Here is a 21,342-nt window from a genome sequence, read left to right on the forward strand (position 1 = left end):
AACTTTATGTGTCTTTGTGGTTTACTTTTTGGGCATGAAAAGCTGGTTCCCTAAGCTTCCAGATCTCTCTTTTGATTTTATTTTGGAGTGGCCAGATTGCTTTTGTCTTCAGGAATTCCCACAGAGGCCCAAGTCAGATGAGGATCAGATGCTCTCAGGCTTTCTCCTAAGGTCTGGAACCCTCCAGGAAAGATTTTGGCCTCAGGAATTTGGGAGTTGGACTGGCCTGGGAGCAGGGCCCAAGAAAGATGCTGGCCTAGGGCAGGTGCAAAGGGAGATGGGGGTGGGAAGAGGCCCCAAGGACTCCTGGGAACTTGGTTGGACTGCACTGAGGAACTTCGTTGGTCTGGATGCATAGGATCAGGAAGTGGAAAGGTCAGCCCAGATGTCCCAGAAAGAGCCTGTCAGGTTGTGCAGCCCAGGGAAGCAGAGGGAGGTGAGGGCTGGGCCAGGCCCAGAGGGCTCCTAGGGACTGGAGAAGGAACTGGGTTGGTCTGGATGCAAAGGATCAGGAAGTAGTGGTGGTTTCCCAGGTGTCTGGGGTGACAAGACAAGGAATGGGACAGGTCCCAGGCTAGGAGGAGAGATGGGCCGGGGAGATGGGAGGGTAAATGAGGCTGGGGGAGTCAAGGCGAGGAGGGTGGGATCGACTTACCCCAGAGAGAGGCCTGCAGGTAGTGCAGGCCCAGGGAAGCAGAGGGCTCCTTCTACTTTTGTGAAGGGCACTGATCCCATTCATAAGGGCAGATCGCATGACTTTATCACCCAAAAGCCTCCCCTCTTCATAACGTTATACTAGGGATCCAATTCCAACACACGAGTTTGGGGAGGAAACCAACACTAGACCATAGGTGTAGATTTACTATAAGATAAAATTTTTTCTTTAGTTTTCTGACCCATGTTTAGGGTAGCAAGTATTCTGAATATGCTCAGTTCTGATAAGGAAAAGTACAATGTCTGTTAAGTGATGCTGATTTTTGCATATCTATGTTTTGCACTGCAAACCCTAAGAAGCCCTTCCAGGTATCTTTCTCTGTATAAACTCTGAGAGATACAGCATCCATGAATCATATGATGTATTAGAGTGAAATTTAAAATTAGATAAATGCAAAAAGATTTTTAAAAGCAAAGAAAATGTTTAATATTGTTGAATTTTATTAAATAAAATAAATTCATTCACAATGGGAAAAGATCACAAACTGCCTGAAAAGACCAGCATCAATATAGCCAGATACAGCCTGGCACAGAACCCAATTCACTCAGTGGACAGATGGAAATATGTAGGAGAGTGCTAGGGAGATGGCTGAGTGGGTAAGGGACTTGTCACAAGCATAAGGACCTGACTTTGGATCCTCAGAACTCACATAAGCCAGATGCAGTAATATGCATCTGTGATCCCAGTGCCCTCCTTAATGAGATGGGAGCAGAGACAGGAGAGTACCCTGAAGCTCATAGGCCAGCTAGCCTGGTACTAACAGTGACAAATAAGAGACCCTGTCTCAAAGAAGGTGAAAGGTGAGATGAGGACCAGCACCTGAGGTTGTCTATTGTCCACCATGACTTGCACCATTCAGATACAGAGAGAGAGAGAGAGAGAGAGAGAGAGAGAGAGAGAGAGAGAAATTTTTAGACCTGTGCATTGAGTCTGAGACAAAAGGTAATAAACGCCTGCAGTGAGAGGAGTAGACGTGCCGTACTCAGTCTTCTTGCCCCAAATGCCAGTGATATGAACAACTAGAGATAATATAAGCTCCAGGGTGCTTCCCTGTCCAAAGAGTAATTATGTTTGCTTCTGGCAAAAAATACTGTAAGAGCAAAAGACCTACATGAAGTTACTGAATTACTCCAAGTAGGCTAGGCAGCTGTAAGAAGTCCAGTTCTCCAGGTCTGACCACTTGAGGAGAAAGCTCTCGTTGACAGCAGTTTAGGACAGCATGCAGTCCTAAATGATCCTGGCCAGTTTTCCAACTCTTCCTCATGCTGCTCTGGAGACCTGGACTCTTTCTGCTTTACAGGTAGCAACTTATTGATCTCAAAAAACCTTTCTTGGCCCCATGCTACTACTGTGAAAACTGAGACAGTGTGCATTGGAACAGAGGGCAAGTCATGATGAGACAAGGTACATGAGTGATGAGGAAATGGAGGTGGCAGTTGGAGCTTGCTCTGAGAGTGTGGACATGAAAGTAGGAAGGAGTTGAGACAGGAGGAGAAGCACTGTGAGGTGATGGAGCAGCGAATGTCATTGAGCTCTCACTGTGTGCTGGCCACAAATCTAAGTCCTAGGCAAAGATGATCTCATTTTGTCCATTTTATAGTTCAGACGTTATTTGCCCAGGGTCACAGAGCTAGTCAGTAACAGGAATAGAAACATTTTCTGAGTTCAGCTTCTTTTTTTCTGTCCAGTTGTGTTTTCAGACTTCTCTTTTTTAAAAAATATTATATTTATTATTCTTATTTTATGTGTATGAGTGTATTGCCTGCATGTGTGTAAGTGCACCCGTGTCATGCAATGCCCGCAGAGGTCAGAAGAAGGTGTCAGAGTCCCCTGGAACTGGGGTTATGGATGGTTGTTAGCCACCCTGTGGGTGCTGGGAATTGAACCCAGGTCCTCTGCAAGAGCAGTTAGTGCTCTTAACTGCTGAGCCATCTCTCTAACCCCAAGTCAGACTTTTCAGTGACAAAATGCCTGACAGAACAATGTAAAGAAAAAAATATATCTTGGCTTATGGTTTAGAGGTTTCAGTCCATGCTGACTGGGTCCATTGCTGTGGGTCTGAATGAGGCTGAGTATCATTATGGGGAGCCTTAGAAGATTAAAGCAGCTCACCTTCCCACAGACAGGAGACAAAGACAGGGAGAGGACCTGGGACAAGATGCAGCCCCCAAGAACGTGTCCCCAGTGACCTACTTCCTCTAGCTCAGCCCTTCTCATAAAGTTCCAGAACCTCTTAAAACTGCAGCCAGCTGGGGGCCAAGCTGAGGCACATACAGCCATGGAGTACATCTCATATCCAAACCAGAGCACCACTAGCTTACTCAGCCCCACATCGATCTCTCTCTCCCCATGTCCCTCTCCTCTCCCTGTGTCCCCCTCCCTTCTCCTCTCTCTATACATTCTTAGGTATAGCCAGATGTTTTAGCAGATAATTATTTTCTCGTAGTTTCACATATGATGGTTGGATTTAAATTTCTTGAGGTCAGAGACCACCTTCTGTCTTTTTCCTATCGAGAGTTCCTAACATTAGACAATACTAGACAATGCTAGTATATTGCATGTGCATGCCTGAAAATATTTAATGGTGTTATTTTGTTAATTTAAATGTTCCAATAAAAAGTTAATAGAGGGTGTAATTACTTAGATCAATTTGTATTAATTATTCACTTTCTTTGTTTTTTTCATTTTCTTAGATAATATTTCCTAGATTTGTTGCCATGTAGCAGTTAACATATTGACCACAAAGGATTTCATTTTCATTTTCTTCCAAGTTGCAATACGACAGTCCTGTATTAATGTGCCTGCTACTTTGTTAACAGGTAGATGCTGGCTGGATTGGATTTTGGTCCATAGTTGGAGGCTGTGTTGTTGGAATAGCTATTGCAAGGTAAGAATATTTCATATCAGTCTTGTGAATGGACAGGTGAGCAAGGCAAGTCAAAGAAGAAATAGGCTTCCTAAGTAAACATTAAAACCCAGGGAAGAGGGGCTGGAAAGACGGCTTAGTGGTTAAGAGCACTTACTGCTTTTGTAGAAGACCCAGGTTCGGTTCCCAGGACCCATATCAGTAATTTCAGTTCCAGGGGAATCCTATGCCCTTTTCTGGCCTCTGCAGATGTTGCATACACATGGTACTCATACATACAGGCAGTCGAAAACTCACATACATAAAATAAAAATAAAATGATAAATCTTTGAAAATCAGGGAAGAGGGGCTGGAAAAATGGCTCACTGGTTAAGAGCACTGGCTGCTCTTGCAGAGGACCCAGGTTCAATTCCGAGAACCAATATATCAGCTAACAATTGTTTGTAATTCCACTTCCCTTTAGCCTCCATGGGCATTGCATGACACGAGTGCATTTACATGCATGCAGGCAAAACATTCATCCTCATAAAATAAAAATAAATAAATAAATAATTGAATCAAGGAAGAATGAATAAGCAAGGGTAAGCAAAGGCTGCTTGTTCATGGACCAAGAAATATCTATTCAGTAGAAAGGATTTGCTTCCATAAGAAGCCTGCTTGGGAGCAGTTTTCCCAAAATGGATTTTGGAGACCAGAAATATATTTCTGGTGTAATTAAGCTCCTCCTCTCCATATTAGAGAACACCCTCTCCAAATATCAGCCAAATGAAACAAGTAAATAAATAAAGGTAAAGCAGTAGTTAACAAGAGCAGAATAATTAAAAAGTCATGTATCAGAGTATCTCTTGAACCTTGCATGGCAGGCAGTCTCCGAGTTTGGGAATATTATTTCTAGCTTTTATGGCAGGTATCTCTCTACATTTATCCCATTTTGATGAAAAATGTCCATAAAGGCTTCCAGTTTCATCAAACTCTCTTTAATCCTAACCCATTATGACAACACATTCTTTGAATGAATCAGAAGGAAGGGGGAATCTCATTTATCTTAAAAAAAAAAAAAAATGAAAATGTCACCCTTTCTAGTGACTTTCAATGAAGCGCCTCCTGGTGTTTCCAAAGAAAGTATTCAAGTACCTTCCAAGTCATTTTGCCTGTTTCATCAGAAGTAAAGTTAGCCAATCACTTAATCCGAAAGAGGAGAATCTAATTACATACTTGAAGAGCTTATCCTATAAGATATATAAAGCACCTCAATATCTAAATACTTAAGCACAATTGGCACAAGATAGTATATGTAGACCTTACAGGTTTCACATACTGTTTCTGGCATGATGAAAAAACAAATAGGCAGTATAACTTCCAAATCACTTTGTGGTTTTTATGTTAAAAAGTGTATAAGAATAAAATTCAAGGGGCTGGAGACATGGCTCAGCAAATAAGAACACTGACTGTTCTTGCAGAAGACCCAGGCTCGAATCCCAGCACCCACATGGCAGCTAACAACTGTCTATAACTCCAGTTTCGGGGATCCGACAGCCTCTTCTGTCTTCTGTGCACATTGCACGACACAGATGCACTTACCTACATGCAGGCAATACATGCATACACATAGAAAATAAAACAAAAATAATAAATAAAAGAACAAAATTCAAAAGATTACTTGTAGGAAATTACTTCACTGATTCTGAAATATATTGACTTGACACATTTTAAAAAGAATCAGATGCATTTTTTCTATAATAAATAATAAAAATTGGTAAATTCAAAATTGGGACCAAGTGTTTGACATTTTCTTGGGGGGAATTCCTATGAGACTGTGAACCCCTTTTCAGAATATGTGGATGTTTCTGCTTGTGAGCTTTCCTAGAAGAGAGCAAACCTGTCACTAAGCAAATATGTCCATTTTCCCACCAAAAGATGGCACCAGTTTTCACTTCATAGAAAGTCCTTTTAGTCTAAAAAACACAATGATAAATAACCACATCATATCAAATAAATGAAAAAACACAGTATGGTATTGAAAGGGTTACAAAGGACAGCTACATAGTTAGAGTAGAAATTACAGTCACCTTTTAAAAAGTCAAAGTGGATAGAACATGGTAAAAGTTAGATTGAGGACAGGGTCAATTTTTCTATGATAGGAATAATTCCAAAGAATGGAGCAACTGTGTACAATCACAGCCAGAGCCTGTACCATCAACAGTTGATCTGCATGGGAAAAAAAAAAAAAAAAAAAAGCAGTTGGCAAATGGAAAATGAGAATTGGGGGAGATATGGCCCGGCTTTAGTTCTTGTTGATCCAGGAAAAGGGTAGCGATTTTTGAGAACTTAAGATGCTGTAAAACTCATGAGCTTTATAGGATAATATCCAATATACTTTTTTTCCCTCAGACTCGTTTCAGGTTCTTATTTTGTAAGCCAGACTGGACTTGAATTCTCCCTCCTCCTGCCTCATCTCCTGAGTGCTGGGATTACAGCCGTACACTACCATACCAGCTTAGGTGCTATGTTCTTACTTCGGGAAGCTTACAGTCTAGTAGGGAAGACATGAAATAAGCAAATGCAGAAATAAGACAGTTTCCAACAGATAAAAATTGCTGTGGGGATTTAAAACAAAACGTAGGGGCATTGTGAGGAGGACTTCTTCAGTGAGCTCAGAGGGCATGTTCTTCAGTGAGCATGGAGGGCCATGTTGAGCTGAGACCGAATGACCTGAGTGATAAGTGGAAGTGAACCATCCGAGGGTCTGGGGGTACTGCTACTAGCACTGGTGACAGATAGCAACCAGCTAAAGACTGCTGTGGGAACCAACCTTAGCACAGATGAGGACCAAAAGGCTGTGCCCGACTGGAAAAAGGAAGGAGGAGAACAGAACAGAGCCAGGTCAGGTGTGACTGCAGATGTTCTGGAAGCATTTGTGTGGGTTCTTTGAGTTTGCAGGCGGGGAGAGCCATCCTTGCAAGTCATTGTGGATTCTAAAACTAGGCTAGTGTGTGCTCATTACAGAATGTTTAGAAAGCATAAAAATAAAATAAATGTTGATTTAAAATTCAAAATCTATTCTGTGACTTACACTCTAAACATTATATTTTTTGTTTTTTAAGAGGAAGAAAATTTTATTATATATAAAATTATCTTTTAAAATTGTGCATAGAAAAATCAAATAGTAGTTGCTTGAAGAAGGCGTGCTACTAATTTAAACAATACTTGAAAGTCCAGCTGAAATTAATTGGATATTGTTTCTTTTCAGGTTTGCAGATTTTATTCGTGGTATGCTGAAACTAATTCTTCTCCTCCTATTTTCTGGGGCCACGTTATCATCCACATGGTTCACCCTGACCTGTTTAAACAGCATCACACACCTGCCTTTGACAACAGGTGAGTACAGGTTATTTTTGAGCTTGGGATATTTTCAGTCCTACACTAGGCGTGGTGACACACACCTTTAACCCCAGCCTTCTGGAGGCATATGCAGATAGATCTCTGTGAGGCCACCCTGGTTCACATAGTGACTTCCAGGCAGACTGTGACTAGGGAGACCCTGTCTAAAAACAATCAACAAAACACACACACACACACACACACACACACACACACACACACACAAATATATATATATATTCAGTCCGTAGTTTGAGAGTGGGACTTTTCCTTGCTGTCTTAATTGTTCCATATATGAGGAAGCAGACTTCAGAGATGACTCAGTTAATAAAGTGCCTGTCCACAAGAACAAGGACTTGAGATCGGTACTTATGAGTCCAGAACCTATGTAATAAGACCAGGGCGAGGGCTAGAGAGATGAGTCCGCAGTCAAGAGCACATACTGCTCTTGCCGAGGATCCAAGTTCAGTTCTCAAAATCCACATAGGGCAGCTCACAAACCACCTGCAACTCCAGCTCCAAGGGGTCCAGCTCCCTTGGACTTCAAGTGCCCCTGCACTCATATACACATATGCACATACATATATCTAATTTTAAATGATTTTTTGAAAACTCTGAGGGTGGTGGTATGCTCCTGGGGACAGAGACAGGCAGATCCCTGAAGCTCATTGACTGGCCATCCTATCTAAATCAAGGAGCTTCAGGTTCAATGAGAGTTCTTGTCTCAGAGATAAAAGTGGAGAAGGATTGAGGCCAGACACCCAACATCAACTTCAGGACTCCACCTGAGTGCACACTCATGTACATGTGCAGCTGCACATGTCGTATATATATCGTGCACATATGAATAATGAGGTTCTCTAGTCCAAGCATCATAATACCATCCCAATAAAAAAAGCCCAAGAAATAGCTAAATATTTTTGTATATGGAAAAGAAATACCCTCTTTAGATTAAACTCATATAGCATGAAAATGGTTACATTTGTTTAAATTCACACCAGATAATAACACAAAGATTTTATTTTGCTTATAATCATTATTAAACAGTAATGTAAAAGCAAAAGGCTGTTTATATTTAAAATATACCAAAAGGGCCTAAAGATCTGGCTCAGAGGTTAAGAGCAGCTAGGTTCTTACAGAGAATCTGGGTTCGGTTCCCAGCACCCACATGACCACTAACAACTGTCAGTAACTCCAGTTGCAGGGGCTACGATGCCCTCTTCTAGCCTCTGTGGACATTGCATGCGTACACAGGTGTACTCACATGCAGGCAAAACACTTATACACATAAAATATAAATAAATCCAAAAAACTAAAAAATAAAATAAAACATACCTTAATACAGCTCTTTGAACTAGCATCTATAGCTTTATTTTATATTGAGTTCTATTACATCATTCTACAAAAGCAAAATTTCTAGAAATGCCTTCTAAAAGTATACCATAGCCAGCTTACATAGCTCATGTAATTGACCTGAAGCTTTGTAATTGCTTTTTTTAATCATTATTATATGTTTTGAGTCTTTTTCTATTGTTGCTGTAATAAGTTACATCAAGTTAGTAGCTTAACAACAACACAAGTTTATTATGATATCTCTGTGGATTGGAAGGAGACCTGCCATGGGCCTCACCTGAGATCAAGTCAGCATGGGCAGACTAAGGAAGTCTGTTTTCTCACCTTCGTAGGCCTTACTTTTATTCTCACCCTCCTCTCCCACCTCCCTCCAATTTCAAGGATCCTCGTGCTCACCATGGGCTCACTCAGATAATTCAGAATAATTTCTCAATATCAGACTTGGTGTATTAGCAACCTTAATTCCATCTCAACTTTTAATCCCCTTTGCCATGGAAGGTAGCATATTCTTGATTGATCACATTCTTGATTGATCATTAAGGGAGAAAGTCATCATTCGACTTCAGGCTCTCCTGCGAGTTACTCTAATGGTTTATTATGTAAGATAAGGGACTCTGCTACTGTTTCTTCCTTTCTTCTAATAGAAAATTGCTTGAGGTGGGTATTTCTTATTCCTCTCACAAGTAATTTTTAGCCACCTTTTGGGTTAGGTGCTCAATTATAGGATTATTATTTCTTGTAAAAGTACATTGAGAATTAATGTTATACCAGCATTTGATGAGGGGGTAAATAAGAATCTGAAGGCTCCATGGGGGCCAATTGCCATGTTCCATGAGTCCCTGAGAAAGAGGTTCCTTTTTTCTCCATATAGTTTAAGAATACTGCATATCCCAATTTGGATTTCTGCAGTCTGTAATAAAAGAACCAGGATTTGTCTATCAAAGGCCTCAAACTTGGAGTTCCAGCCACTTTCACAGAAATAATAGACAGTAGAGTATGACTGCAAAACTGTTCCTGCAAACTCACAAGAGCCGCACAGGGACCCCACAGTGAGACACTGCTGGAGCCTCCAGTCAGGAAGTCCCAGTGTCAGGAATAGACTAGGCTGTGTTCACTTGTTCTAATGATGTCATATCCTTGCAAAGTTAGTTTTTCAACAATTGCTGTGGTAAAAAGAAAATAGTGCACAAACTGACCTGGATTAGGAAATGAGCTTAGCAGTATTCGATGTGATTCTGAATTGGAGGTGCTCATCAGAGGCGTACATCCTGCAGCAGAATGACAGTCATCTGAGAATGGATTCAAGCCTTTTCTTTCAGTTTATGGGTATTAGTTTTTAAATGATTACTAAGTTGTTAGGACATGTGCATTTATTAAACTGTTTGCACCAAAATGTGTAATTGACAGAACTGTTAGGTATTTGTTTTGAAAGCCTTAGAAGCACCATTAAAATGTGGGGCTGGAGAGATGGCTCAGTGGTTAAGAACATTGGTTGTTCTTGCAGAAGACCCAGGTTTGAATCCCAGCACCCACATGGCAGCTAACAACTGTCCGTAACTCCAGTCCCAGGGGATCCGACAGCCTCTTCTGACCACCGTGGTCATTGCATGACACGGGTGCACTTACCTACATGCAGGCAATACATGCATACACATAAAATAAAAATAATAAAAAAAGCTTTTTTTAAATGTGGTGCCATACTCAGATTGAAGAAGGTGACTAGCAAGTGGACTCAATGGTAAAGGTGTGTGCTGACACCCTAGTTCCATCTCCAGGACCAGCATGGTGCAAGGAAAGAGTTGTCTCTCTTGCCAGGCGTGGTGGTGCACGCCTTTGATCCCAGCACTTGGGAGGCAGAGGCCGTGGATCTTTGTGAGTTTAAGTCCAGCCTGGTCTACATAGCAAGTTCCAGGCCAGCTGGGGCTACAGGGAGACCCTGTCTCAAAAAGACCAAACAACAACAACAAAAAAGTGTTGTCTTTCCACACATGCACCCATATACATGCACAATAAATAAATTAATTTTAATTTTTTTAATTTAAAAAACAGGGAAGGCTGGGAAAGCTGTTTATGCTCTCCTGCCAGCTGTCCTGTCTTGAGTGTGTGCACTGTTTCACCATGAAGCCTGGTTGTCCTGCGTAGTAGATACTGACTAAAATCTGTACTCTTTATATACCAGTGTTCCTACATTGGAGTTCCAAACAATTTAGGCAAGTATTCCAGTAGAGATTTGTATTTGCTTCATTGTGGGGTACTTTCCTAGTTTAGCAGTTGGCCAGCACTCCAGCAGAACAGTTTTAGTATACAGCTCCTCTTATCCAGGGAATTAGGCAGAGATCTTTTTCATGATACCATACGGCAAGTAAGCATCTGTGAGATTTTACAGGAACAGAGTCGTGAGTGCTTGATGAACAGATTTCTTTCCCTCCAATTAAGTGTAGAATATTCATTATAAGATAGCATGCATGTTAAATTTAAGGTGTTTCTGTTTAACATGACAGAATTAACAATTTTATCTCTACACAGAGGTTTTAAGAGGGAATTTAATTTTTCACTTACATTTTTGTCTGGATTTGTTACTGAGTTGGGGATGGGTATATTCGGAAAATATGTGTCGTGTCTTTTTAATCTTCCACTGATGTGGCTGACCCTGGTCAAGACTATGTTTTCCTAGTCTCAGGTTGAAGAGAATTATGCTGGACAGAAAGGAAAGCAGGCTTCTAAATTAAGTCAAGGCGAGCATTGAAAGGTTGAGTTTGATGTAGCCATCCAGGCAACCAGGAAATTTATAACTTCTACTGTTGTTTTCAGTTGCAAGTCAGTTTTTTAATGTCACTTAGATTTCCTGAAAGATTATTTTTAACTTATTAAAACACTAAACTAAGAACTAGATTTGTGCATACCCCTTCTCTAAGGTCTATAGCCTCTCCTTTTTCTTAGTGTTCTTTGAGCGTATCTTGTCTTGCTTGACTGAAAATCTGGAGCATGGAACCCCCAGCACCCAGAAAAGAAAGAAGGGAAAAAAAGAAGAGGGGAGGGGAGGGGAGGGGAGGGGAGGGGTGTATTATATCATCCTGAGTCTCCATAGATCAGGCTTCCTGCCAGCAGGATTCAGCACCCTCTGGCACTCTTTGTCATGCAGCACTAGTTGTAGGACTCATTTTAATGGAACAATGGGGAATTCTAATAAATCTATCACAGATACTCTCACTGCCTTTGTAAAAATCTGACCTAATTCCTTTTAAGTAAAAGAGGTTTCAAGAAAGGGAATTTACTACAGAGTCTAATTATGGGCAAATCTAGACCTTTAGGTTGATATTTAAAGTCTGTAATGGCAAAGTCGTGTTTCTGTTTAATGGTCCTTCTTAATCAGGAATATGTCTAGTCTTTTTCCTCGTTCCTAACAAATTTAGGATTTCTATTACAGGTTTTTGTAAGTCAGGAGAACCTCCATGAAAAGTGTGAAGCACAGTCCTGTGCTACAAAACAGTGTTTCAATCAAAACCAGGCAGCACATGACAGTCCCTTGAGACTGTCGCCTCATAGCATCTTAACTGGCTCAGTTTGTGTACGTGTGCTCTGGTATTCCAATAAGGACAAGAATCAACAAACAGCATGTTTCTCAGAACCCACTCATCGCTAAACAATACATGAGTGTATATGCATAATGACTGAACATAAGAAACTAGGAGCTGCCTAAGTTTTGTTCACCTTGCTTTCTCACTAAAACCCCTTTTCAGTCTTTGTGAAGCCACTGATCTTGATATTGTTACAGTCTCTGCAGAGGAAAAACTGGGTCATGGCATTCTCTCTAAAGGCACAGTGTTGATATATGCACCTGCTTACACACATCCTCTTGGAGGCTGTCCAGTATGCCTCTCCTCTTAAGGAATTGGTATTTTTCTCCTCTTAAGGAGTCAGTATTTAAAATTCCATTATTAATTAACTGAAGTATTTACAATAGGACAAATAAATAACCTTATGACTTAGATAATATGAGCTTCAACATCTTGAAGCCTTTTATAAACAGAGCAATGATGCAACCACATTATTCACCTGATCTGAGAGTGAGATGTCTAGCCCTGTTAGCCCCAACTCGCACAGTCATTTTTTACTGAACAGGTGAATGCTTAGAAAATGGCATTTTGAAAAATGTTAGCACTTTCGAGTTGAGTTTGCTCAAACAATATAATTTGACTATTTGACAGAAGTTGCCTTGGGAGCGATTATTCATCTAATTTCATCTCAAGTTACTAGAATGTCAAGATGGTGGTTTCCAACAAACCCAGGACAAGACATAAGGGAGGGCATCTCACTGGACCAAAAGCCCCTATGACCACAGGATAGCTTCAGTGTTAGACCCAGCTGTGAACTACATATGACTTGTATGGGCTAGAAAGAATCTTTGTTTTTAGATGTTTTACCTTTATTAAGATAATTATGTCCCATTTTGCTAGCATGGAAAAATTAAAAGCATGTACATGCCCCCCTAAATGTGGGGGAAATGAGAAAATTCTGAAGAGTAATGAATATGATTTTTTTTAACACAGTCTTAAAGAAATTGGGAATTTTGAGTAACTGAACTACCTTTCAGTTTTGTGGCCTAAAAGTGACAGTTACTTGTGGACATTACACTGACTACTTGAGAAAGAAAGGTAGAATATGGTTTAATATGGTTTATGGATTTGTGAAAACTCTTAGTATAAGAATCATGAGAGCTGGGAAGATGACTCAGCAGGTAAAGTACAGGTAGAGGACTTAAGTTTGAAATCTCAGAACCCACATAAAAGCCAGGTGCAGTTGTGCAAGTCAGTAATCCCAGTGCTCTAACAGTGGGATGGGAGGCAAAGACAGGAGAGTCTCTGGAAGCTCAGGGGCCAGCCAGCCTGTTGTACGCCTGTCTCAAACAAGGTGGAAGGCGAGGATAAGACCCATGTCCTCTGTCGTCCACAGGTACACCTTGACATAAATGCATGTGTGCACACCCACATACCATACACAATACAAACACACACACACACACACACACACACACATGATGCTTTTAAATTTATTTTAAAAAAATAATGAAATGCTCAAAGGATCTACTGAGAAAGATCATTTAATATTTATCTGTGGAAATGTTCAAGAGGAGAAATAAGTCTTAAGGCAGAATCTGTGTTTCTTGAAAGTAGAGGACTTGTCCAATGATCAGTGTTCGTGATTTAATAGTACACTGCCTTCTTCAGAACCATAAATAATTTAGGGGAGCTGGAAAGTTACTGACAACCTACACTGGAGGCACCATTTCACAACCCATTTCTACTCCAGGCCTACTCTTTTAAAGGATTATTTGTTGTGCTTCATTTCTGTAAGATAATTACTTTGCCTTTCAGCCATATGGAACTGTAGACATTACAGCCAACCTTTATAGGACTAAAGTGTGCCAACAAAGAGACTGAATAAGGAATACCTGTAATTTAATAACACAGAAAGAAAATCATAGTCACTAATGATTTGCAGCAAAATACTCCCCATCCTTGTCTGGAACTAGTTTCACATATTGAATGTCTTAATTACCAGTAGACTCTGAGGGACCCAGCAATCACTTTTTAGGGAGAAAATTATAACTGAGCACAGAGTCACAGCTCATTGTAATAACAGAGAGAGCTAGGGAGAACCAGGCCTGTCACCCCAGACACTTGGGAGGTTGAAGCAGGAAGATCAGAAGTTCACTGCTTGCCTGGGCTTCGAAGAAGTGTGTGTGTGTGTGTGTGTGTGTGTCTGTGTCTGTGTCTGTGTCTGTGTGTCTGTGTGTGCGTGTGTGTCTGTGTGTGTGTGTCTGTGTGTATGTCTGTGTGTGTATGTGTGTCTGTGTGTGTGTGTCTGTGTGTATGTGTGTGTGTGTCTCTGTGTGTGTCTGCCTGTCTCTGTGTGTGTCTGTTTTTGTGCCTGTGTCTCTGTCTGCCTCTGTGTGTATCCGTTTCTGTATCTGTATTTTTGTGTGAATATGTTTTGTTCGTTATGTTCAGCATGCTCTAAAGCTTCCCAAAAAAAGTCTGTAGATAACGTTGTGACTATTTCTGTTTACTGCTGGCTGTTTCTTTTTATCTATATCCTTATTTACAAAAAAAATTTCATTTATGATATCAAGTTTAATTTAAGTTAGGAAGTAGTTCCAATAAAGGTCTAATCTAATTATTCCCAGGTAACTTCCTAACTTTATCCAGGAATAAAGGTTCAGTCGGTATGCATCATAATGAAAGTGCATCTATTAAAGACATTCATGTCCTAAACCTACATTTTGGAAAAATTTCTTGACTCTAATTCTTAAGGTAATTCATAATAAAATATTGTTGTGTTTTATATTTTATACTGTTTCTTATTTCTTGATAAAATTGTAAACAAGCCTTTTATTATTCTAACCATCTAAGAGCACCATAAGACATTTGTTTTTTATAGTTTAGTAAAGCCTCTTTTTAAATTTTTCACTGATCTGCTTAAATGAACTATTCTCTCATCATCTAATATAATTTGTCATCAGTAAATGAACTTTGGGGCTGGGGAGATGGCTCAGTGGCTAAAAGCAATGCAGTGCTCTTGCAGAGAACCTGAGTTTGGTTCCCAGCACCCCTGTCAGGTGACTCAAGGTGACCTCCTTAGGCACCTGCACTCATACACATACACACAGACACAGACATGCACATACATAATTTAAGATAACAAAAATAAATCTTAAAAAATAAAATAAATAAATGAATTTTACTCTGAGGGCATAGCTCAGTTAGTAGAATGCCTGCCTAGAAAGCATCAAGCCCTGGATTCCATCCCTAGCTCTGCCTTGGGTTCTATCCCAGCCCCACACAAACTGAGGATGATGGGTCACACATGGAGGCAGGAGCCAAAGGTCTTCCTCAGCTACATAGCCAGTTCAAGGCTGCCTGAGCTGCTAGACACCTGTCTCAAAAGGAAAAAATTAAAAATAAGCAACATACTATAAAAGAATTTCTTCTGTACCATCTCAGATATGTCTTTGTTTGATGGCAGCTTGCATATCTCCCACAGGGAAGGTTTTGCCTATCTTATTGGTCAGCTCTGGGTCCCTACAAGGCCCTCAGTGAGTTATAACTGATCTGGAGCAACAAGCTCCAGAGAACAAGTTGTCTGCCTCCTCTTGCATTGGTGGCCTTTGGACCATTTGAAGACATCTAACATGTCTGGCCTAAGCCTTGACTCTGAAAATCCCCCAGTTTGACAGCTATGTGAATACACCACTGACCAACCTTGGTCCCTTTCATCTCAACCTCTCTAGCATATCAGGTCCTCCTTAAAACGTTCCTAGAACTGGGCCTTCAAGATGGCTCAGCAAGTAAAGGTGCTTGTCATTGGGGGCGGGAGGCTAGATTGAACCTGTGTAAAGGAAAAAGGAAAGAACTAACTCCACAAAGTTGTCCTCTAACCTCTACACATGTATTGTGACCCGTGTGTACAAACACAGAGAGAGAGAGAGAGAGAGAGAGAGAGAGAGAGAGAGAGAAATAATAAAAATTCATTTAAAAGCTTTTTTAAAGATTTATTTTTAGTTATGTGTTTATGTGTGGGTGTGTGCACATGGGTGCAGGTGTCTGGGGAGGCCAAAGATGTCAGATCACCCTGGATGTAGAGCTATAGGTGGTTGTGAGCTGCCTGACATGAGTGCTGAGAATTAAACTAAGGTCCTCTGTAGGAGCAGTACACATTCTTAACCACTGAGCCATCTCTCTAGCCCCTAACTTTAAAAAAAAAAAATGTAATTAAAAAAAAAATTCCAAGATGGACATGGTGGCACATGGAGGCAGAGGCAGGCAGGTCTCTGTGAGATCAAGGTCAGGCTAGTCTGCATAGAGAGTTCCAGGCTAGCTGTAACTATAGGAGATCCTATCTTAAAAGAAAAAAAAATTTCTAGAACACACACACACACACACACGCACACACACACACGCACATGCACACGCACACACACACTTCCTGATCTGCTCACGGCCTGAGACTGGGAGGCTGTGACCGCTTATGATCAGACATGACCTTTTTTTAAGACTGGCACAAAGTTATCTTCCTAATCTATGGAAATGGCTGCCAAGCCAGGGATATAAGAAAAGGAGTGATAGCGGATGGTATGTCTGTTGGCTGTCGTGCGTAGCCTCTCAGCCACAGACAGATGGGTCTGAAGAAAGACCCAAGCTAAGTTTTCCCTCGTAGATACTTCAAGCAGTAATTTCTGACACACTTTGCATTTATATGATTAAAATTCTTCTTTTCATTTGTAACCTTTGGATGATCTGTGTTTGGTTCTGTCATCTGCTTTCTGTGCAATCTCCAGCTTTTGTGTTGAATACAGATTTGGGGCACATGCCATTTGAATCAGTAGTACTGAATAAAAGATACCAATATCAAGCTTTGGTGGTGTTTGTTTCAATCCAACACAGTGGCTTGGTTAAAAAAAAAAATGCTAGAGCCTAAAGGCCTTGAAGATACTGTTATTAGCACTGCTGATTTACCTTGTATTTAAATAAGTTGGGGTTTTGTTTTTTTACTTTCAAAACTTCAGTTACTTCAACTTACAGTGCTTAATTTGCTTACCTTGAAGACATGGTAAGGTGATTAAATGGCATAATATGTGAAAGCAGAAGTTGCTGTTGTTGAAATCTTGAGAGTTGTTCAGGTGCTGACTGGGGCAGTTCTTTTGTGTGAATTTTGGAATCTCTTTTATAAGTACTGATCACCTAAGGATTTGAGTATTGTAGCTAATGAAAATATATTCATATGTGTTTTCTTTCCCTAAGGTTTAGTTATTTGATTTGTCATGGGAGTGAGACTTCCAGAATGATGATCCAATTTATGTGTCTAAAATACATCCATTTTAACTCTATTTTATACTATGCAGGACATTGTTTTTTGCCATTTAAACTACAGACCCATGAAATTTTGTTAGCTTCTTTGAAAAAACCTGCAACAGCATTCAGTTGGTGTTTGTTCTGCTAAATTACCTTGACTTTTTAATTGAAAGGCAGTTTATTATAATTTTAATATCACCATTATAAAAAGCCATGGAAATATTTAATGATCATGTAGTTTGAACCTTCTGTGAAGAGCTAAAGGATTATCTTGTCTGCCTGACTTTGAATGGATGACACTCACCCACTGAATACATCAACGCTAACTGAAATTCAAATAGAAGTCAAATTCAGACTTGTAACAGTCAATCTCTACTCTCTGCATGTCCCAGAACACTGGGGACCGTATCAATCAGCCCTCAACCCAGCTGTCTCTCCCTCATTCTGATTAGTAAGATATTCCTTTCACCCTTCCCATAGAAATTATTTGATTCTTTAGTTTCTGTAATAGCAAGTGATTTTAGCATATCCATCCAGTGGTTTTTGTTTGGTTTTTTTTTGTTTCTGTTTTTTTAAACCCTCTTAGTCATCATTTTTACAATAACAAAAGAAACAGATTCTGTGGCTGGAGAGACAGCTCAGTGGTTAAGAACACTTGCTGCTTTTGCAGAGGACCTGATTTGGCTTCCAGCACCCACATCAGGCTGCTCACAAATTCCTGTAACTCATTTGTAATGAAATTTCTCTCTTATTTTGTTAAGTAGGTATGGTATACACATAGAAAAAACAGTCAAGTTCAAATAGTAGAAAAAGAATGCAGTAACAAATTTCCATTCTATTGTGCTCCATGTTTCCCTTTCTATAGACAACTCTGTAACCAGTTTCTTCTGTATTGTCACAGGGAATTCTAGACATTTACAATGTGGGAGTCTTTAGAAAATCCAGTATACTTTTCACTTGTGTATCTTGGATAGCAATATTAGTATATACAAATTGCCTTGTTTTTATGGTCATATAACTCTCTGGGAGACATGAGATGTTTGGGTTGGTTTTTTTTTTTTTTAAGACTTGGTTTTTTGCTTCTTTACTGGGGTTGATGGTAGTTTATTGATGGGGGTTTTAATTTCTTCTGTTTGGGTTTGTTTTGTTGTATTGAGACAGCTGGCCTTAAACATGTTATATAGCCAAGGATGACCTGATCTTCCTGCCCTACAAAGTGCTGGGATTGCAGATATGATGCACAATGCCCAGTCTCCTCTATTTGAATATTTTTTATAAAATTTTCACCAACCAACCCCCAAAGGTGAATTTAGCTTTTTTCTTTATTATTGTTATGTATATATGCATGTGTCTGTGTGGAGATTTGTGCACATGTGAGTCAAGTGCCTGTGGAGTCTTAAAGAAGATGTCAGACTCCCTGAAGCTGGAGTTACAGGTAGTTGTAGGAGCTGGGAACTGAACTTGGATTCTTTGCAAGAGGATTACATGCTCTTAACCACCAAGCCGTCTCTCCAGCCCCATTTACCTTGTTTTTAATCTTTTCGTATGCTACAAACAATATCTCAGTGAGTGTTCTTTGTGTATCTATGTCCATGAACTATAGGATACAGTCCCAGAAGTAGAATTTCAGAATCAAAGAGTAAACACATTTGTTTTGGTCTGGTATTTCTGAATTGCCCACGAGAAGATGGGGTAGTTCCAGTATCATCAACAGTATTTAAGCACAACACAACTTACCTTCCCAGTGACTACTATTTATGCCACTTTCAAGTTGCTCCCAGAATTTAGGTACCTAGGAAACCAAAAGTCATAGATTCCTTGCGAGCAGGAAACAGGGGCCAAGAGAGCTGCATGGCCTGGAGGGCTGTCAGACAAGGCCTGGCTTCTCCACATTCTCCCCTTCAGCTGTATCCCGGCTTGATAAAAACCAGGAGACTCTCCTTCCAGAACCCTGTACTGAGTTGCCATTCAGTATGTGCTGCTCATGTTTCAATGCAATACGCTTCTCATATGTCTTGATTATAATTATTTCAACCATAGAATCATTTAAATGTGATCATAGTTCCATGTAGGGGTACAGCTCCTTCAGAAATAAAATCGTAGGATTTACGGGGGCGTCGGGGTGCTTTCTGTTTGGTTTGGTTTGGTTTGAGATAAAGTCTGACTATGTTGCCCAAGCTGTCTTGGAACCCTATATGTAATACAGGCTGCTTTGAACCCAGATGCTCCAGGCCCCACCTTATGATTGCTGAATTTGCAGACTCAAGCAAACAGGATGAGCTAGAAAAGATTATTTCTAGCTGTGTTTTATAAAAGCATTTAATCCCATCAGTGTGTGAGCCTGATTCAGTAGCAGCACTTGCTGGTCCCTAAGAGCTCAACTTTTCTTGTCATTTATTTCAGTATTTTTCTTGCATTAAACTCCTGGCTCATGTATGTCTGGGTCAAGAGTCCTTTCTGCCCTGATTACACTGACTGATCAATGAATGGTTGTATAGTATTTTGGAAGTAGAATACACTATAAAAACTACCAGTGATGGCACAGACTCCAGGTGTCCTGGTGCCAGCACCTTTCCTGGTCACCAGGAGCCCTCACTTCCCTTTGCTTCCTGGGCTGCACAGCCGCCAGTGTCCTAGTCCTAGCACCTTCCCTGGGTAAGTCCAGCATGCCCACTGAGGCTTGACTCCCCAAGCTTCTTTCACCCTCCCAGCTCCCCCACTGGGTCTCTTCTCTTAGCCTGGGAAGAGGCCCATTTCTTATCTTGGCACCCCAGACAATGGGGCTAACCTCTTGGCCCAGAGCCACCACTGCTTCCTGATCCTTTGCATATACACCAACCCAGTTCCTCCCTGCGGGCCCCCAGGAACCCTCTGGGCCTGGTTCCACCCTCACCTCCCTTTACTTCCCTAGATGGCACAGCCACCAGCTTCCTGAGACCAGCATCTTTCCTGGGCCCTACTCCAAGGCCAGCTCAGCCCCCAAATTCCTGAGGGCAGTGTCTTTGCTGGAGGGACTCAGACCTTAGGAGAAAGCTTGAGAGCATCTGAGCCTCATCTCACTTGGGCCTCTGTAGGGACTCCCAAAGTCAAAAGCAAATAGGTCACTCCAATATAAAATCAAAAGAGAGAACCCGAAGCCTAGATCAACGAGCTTTCCATACCCAACAAGTAAACCATAAAGGCACATAAAGTTTACCAAAAGAAGCAGATCTAAACTCAACACACAAAGGCTTGAGTCTCACACAAGAATCAGAAACTACAAAAGAAATTCACATGGAGAACTCCCTAGAGGTAACACAGGACATGGAACTCAAAAGAACAATTATAAACATGATAAAATAATTCATTGAATTTAAAGAAGACACAAATCGAACTGAAGAAAGATACAGATAAACTTCTGAATGAATTCAGAAAAGAGAACTATTGAAGAATACACAGGCTGAAATGAAGAAGGAAGTGAAACACTGAGTAAGCCAATTAGAAATGAAAGGAAAAAGCCTCACCAATAGGATGAATGAAATAGAAAACAATATCAAGACTGGAAGATAAAGTGGACAAAGTAGACCACTCAAGCAAAGATTATGAAAAATTTAAGAAAACACAAGAATGGAATATACAAAAATTGTGTGACACCATAATAAAACCAAACTTACGAATCATAGGCACACAGGAAGGAGAAGAATCTCAACATAATGGTATGGAACAGATCTTCAACAGGGTGTAGAAGAAAATTTCCCAAAATTAAAAAAAAACATGCCCATACAAATACAAGAGGCATATAGAACACCAAATAGACAGGACCAGAAAAGAAACTCTTCACAGCACATCATAGTAAAAACGCTAAACATTGAGAACAAAGACAATACTGAAAGCTGCAAAAGAAAAACAGGTCACATATAAAAGAAAAACCATCAGGATTACAGCTGACTTTACATTGCAAACTATGAAAGCCAGAAGAGCCTGGACCAAAGTATTCCCAGTTCTAAATGACCACAGATGCCAACCCAGATTACCCAGCCAAAATATCTATCATAATTGAAGGGGAAAGAAAAATCTTCCATAACATCAATAGGCAGAATTCATGTCCACAAAACCAGCCCTTCAGGGAGTTCTGGAAGCAATACAAAGAGCTGAAGAAAGGAATGACTATACCCAAGGGATTGTGGAAATAAATC

At 40.5% G+C, this 21,342-nt stretch overlaps 1 protein-coding gene across 1 annotated transcript in view; it reads left to right on the top strand.

Annotated features, from left to right (window-relative positions):
* The window catches only part of Slc49a4 (solute carrier family 49 member 4), a 145,050-nt gene that overhangs the window by 106,818 nt on the left and 16,890 nt on the right, over positions 1-21,342 (top strand). The window contains exons 6-7 of the mRNA XM_008842951.3: positions 3,535-3,602; positions 6,832-6,959. Coding sequence (XP_008841173.1) covers positions 3,535-3,602; positions 6,832-6,959 — 196 coding nt within the window. The remainder of the gene's footprint in view (positions 1-3,534; positions 3,603-6,831; positions 6,960-21,342) is intronic.

Source organism: Nannospalax galili, unplaced genomic scaffold (genome assembly GCF_000622305.1).
Source record: "Nannospalax galili isolate Female #2095 unplaced genomic scaffold, S.galili_v1.0 scaffold18, whole genome shotgun sequence".
Taxonomy (NCBI): Eukaryota; Metazoa; Chordata; class Mammalia; order Rodentia; family Spalacidae; genus Nannospalax; species Nannospalax galili.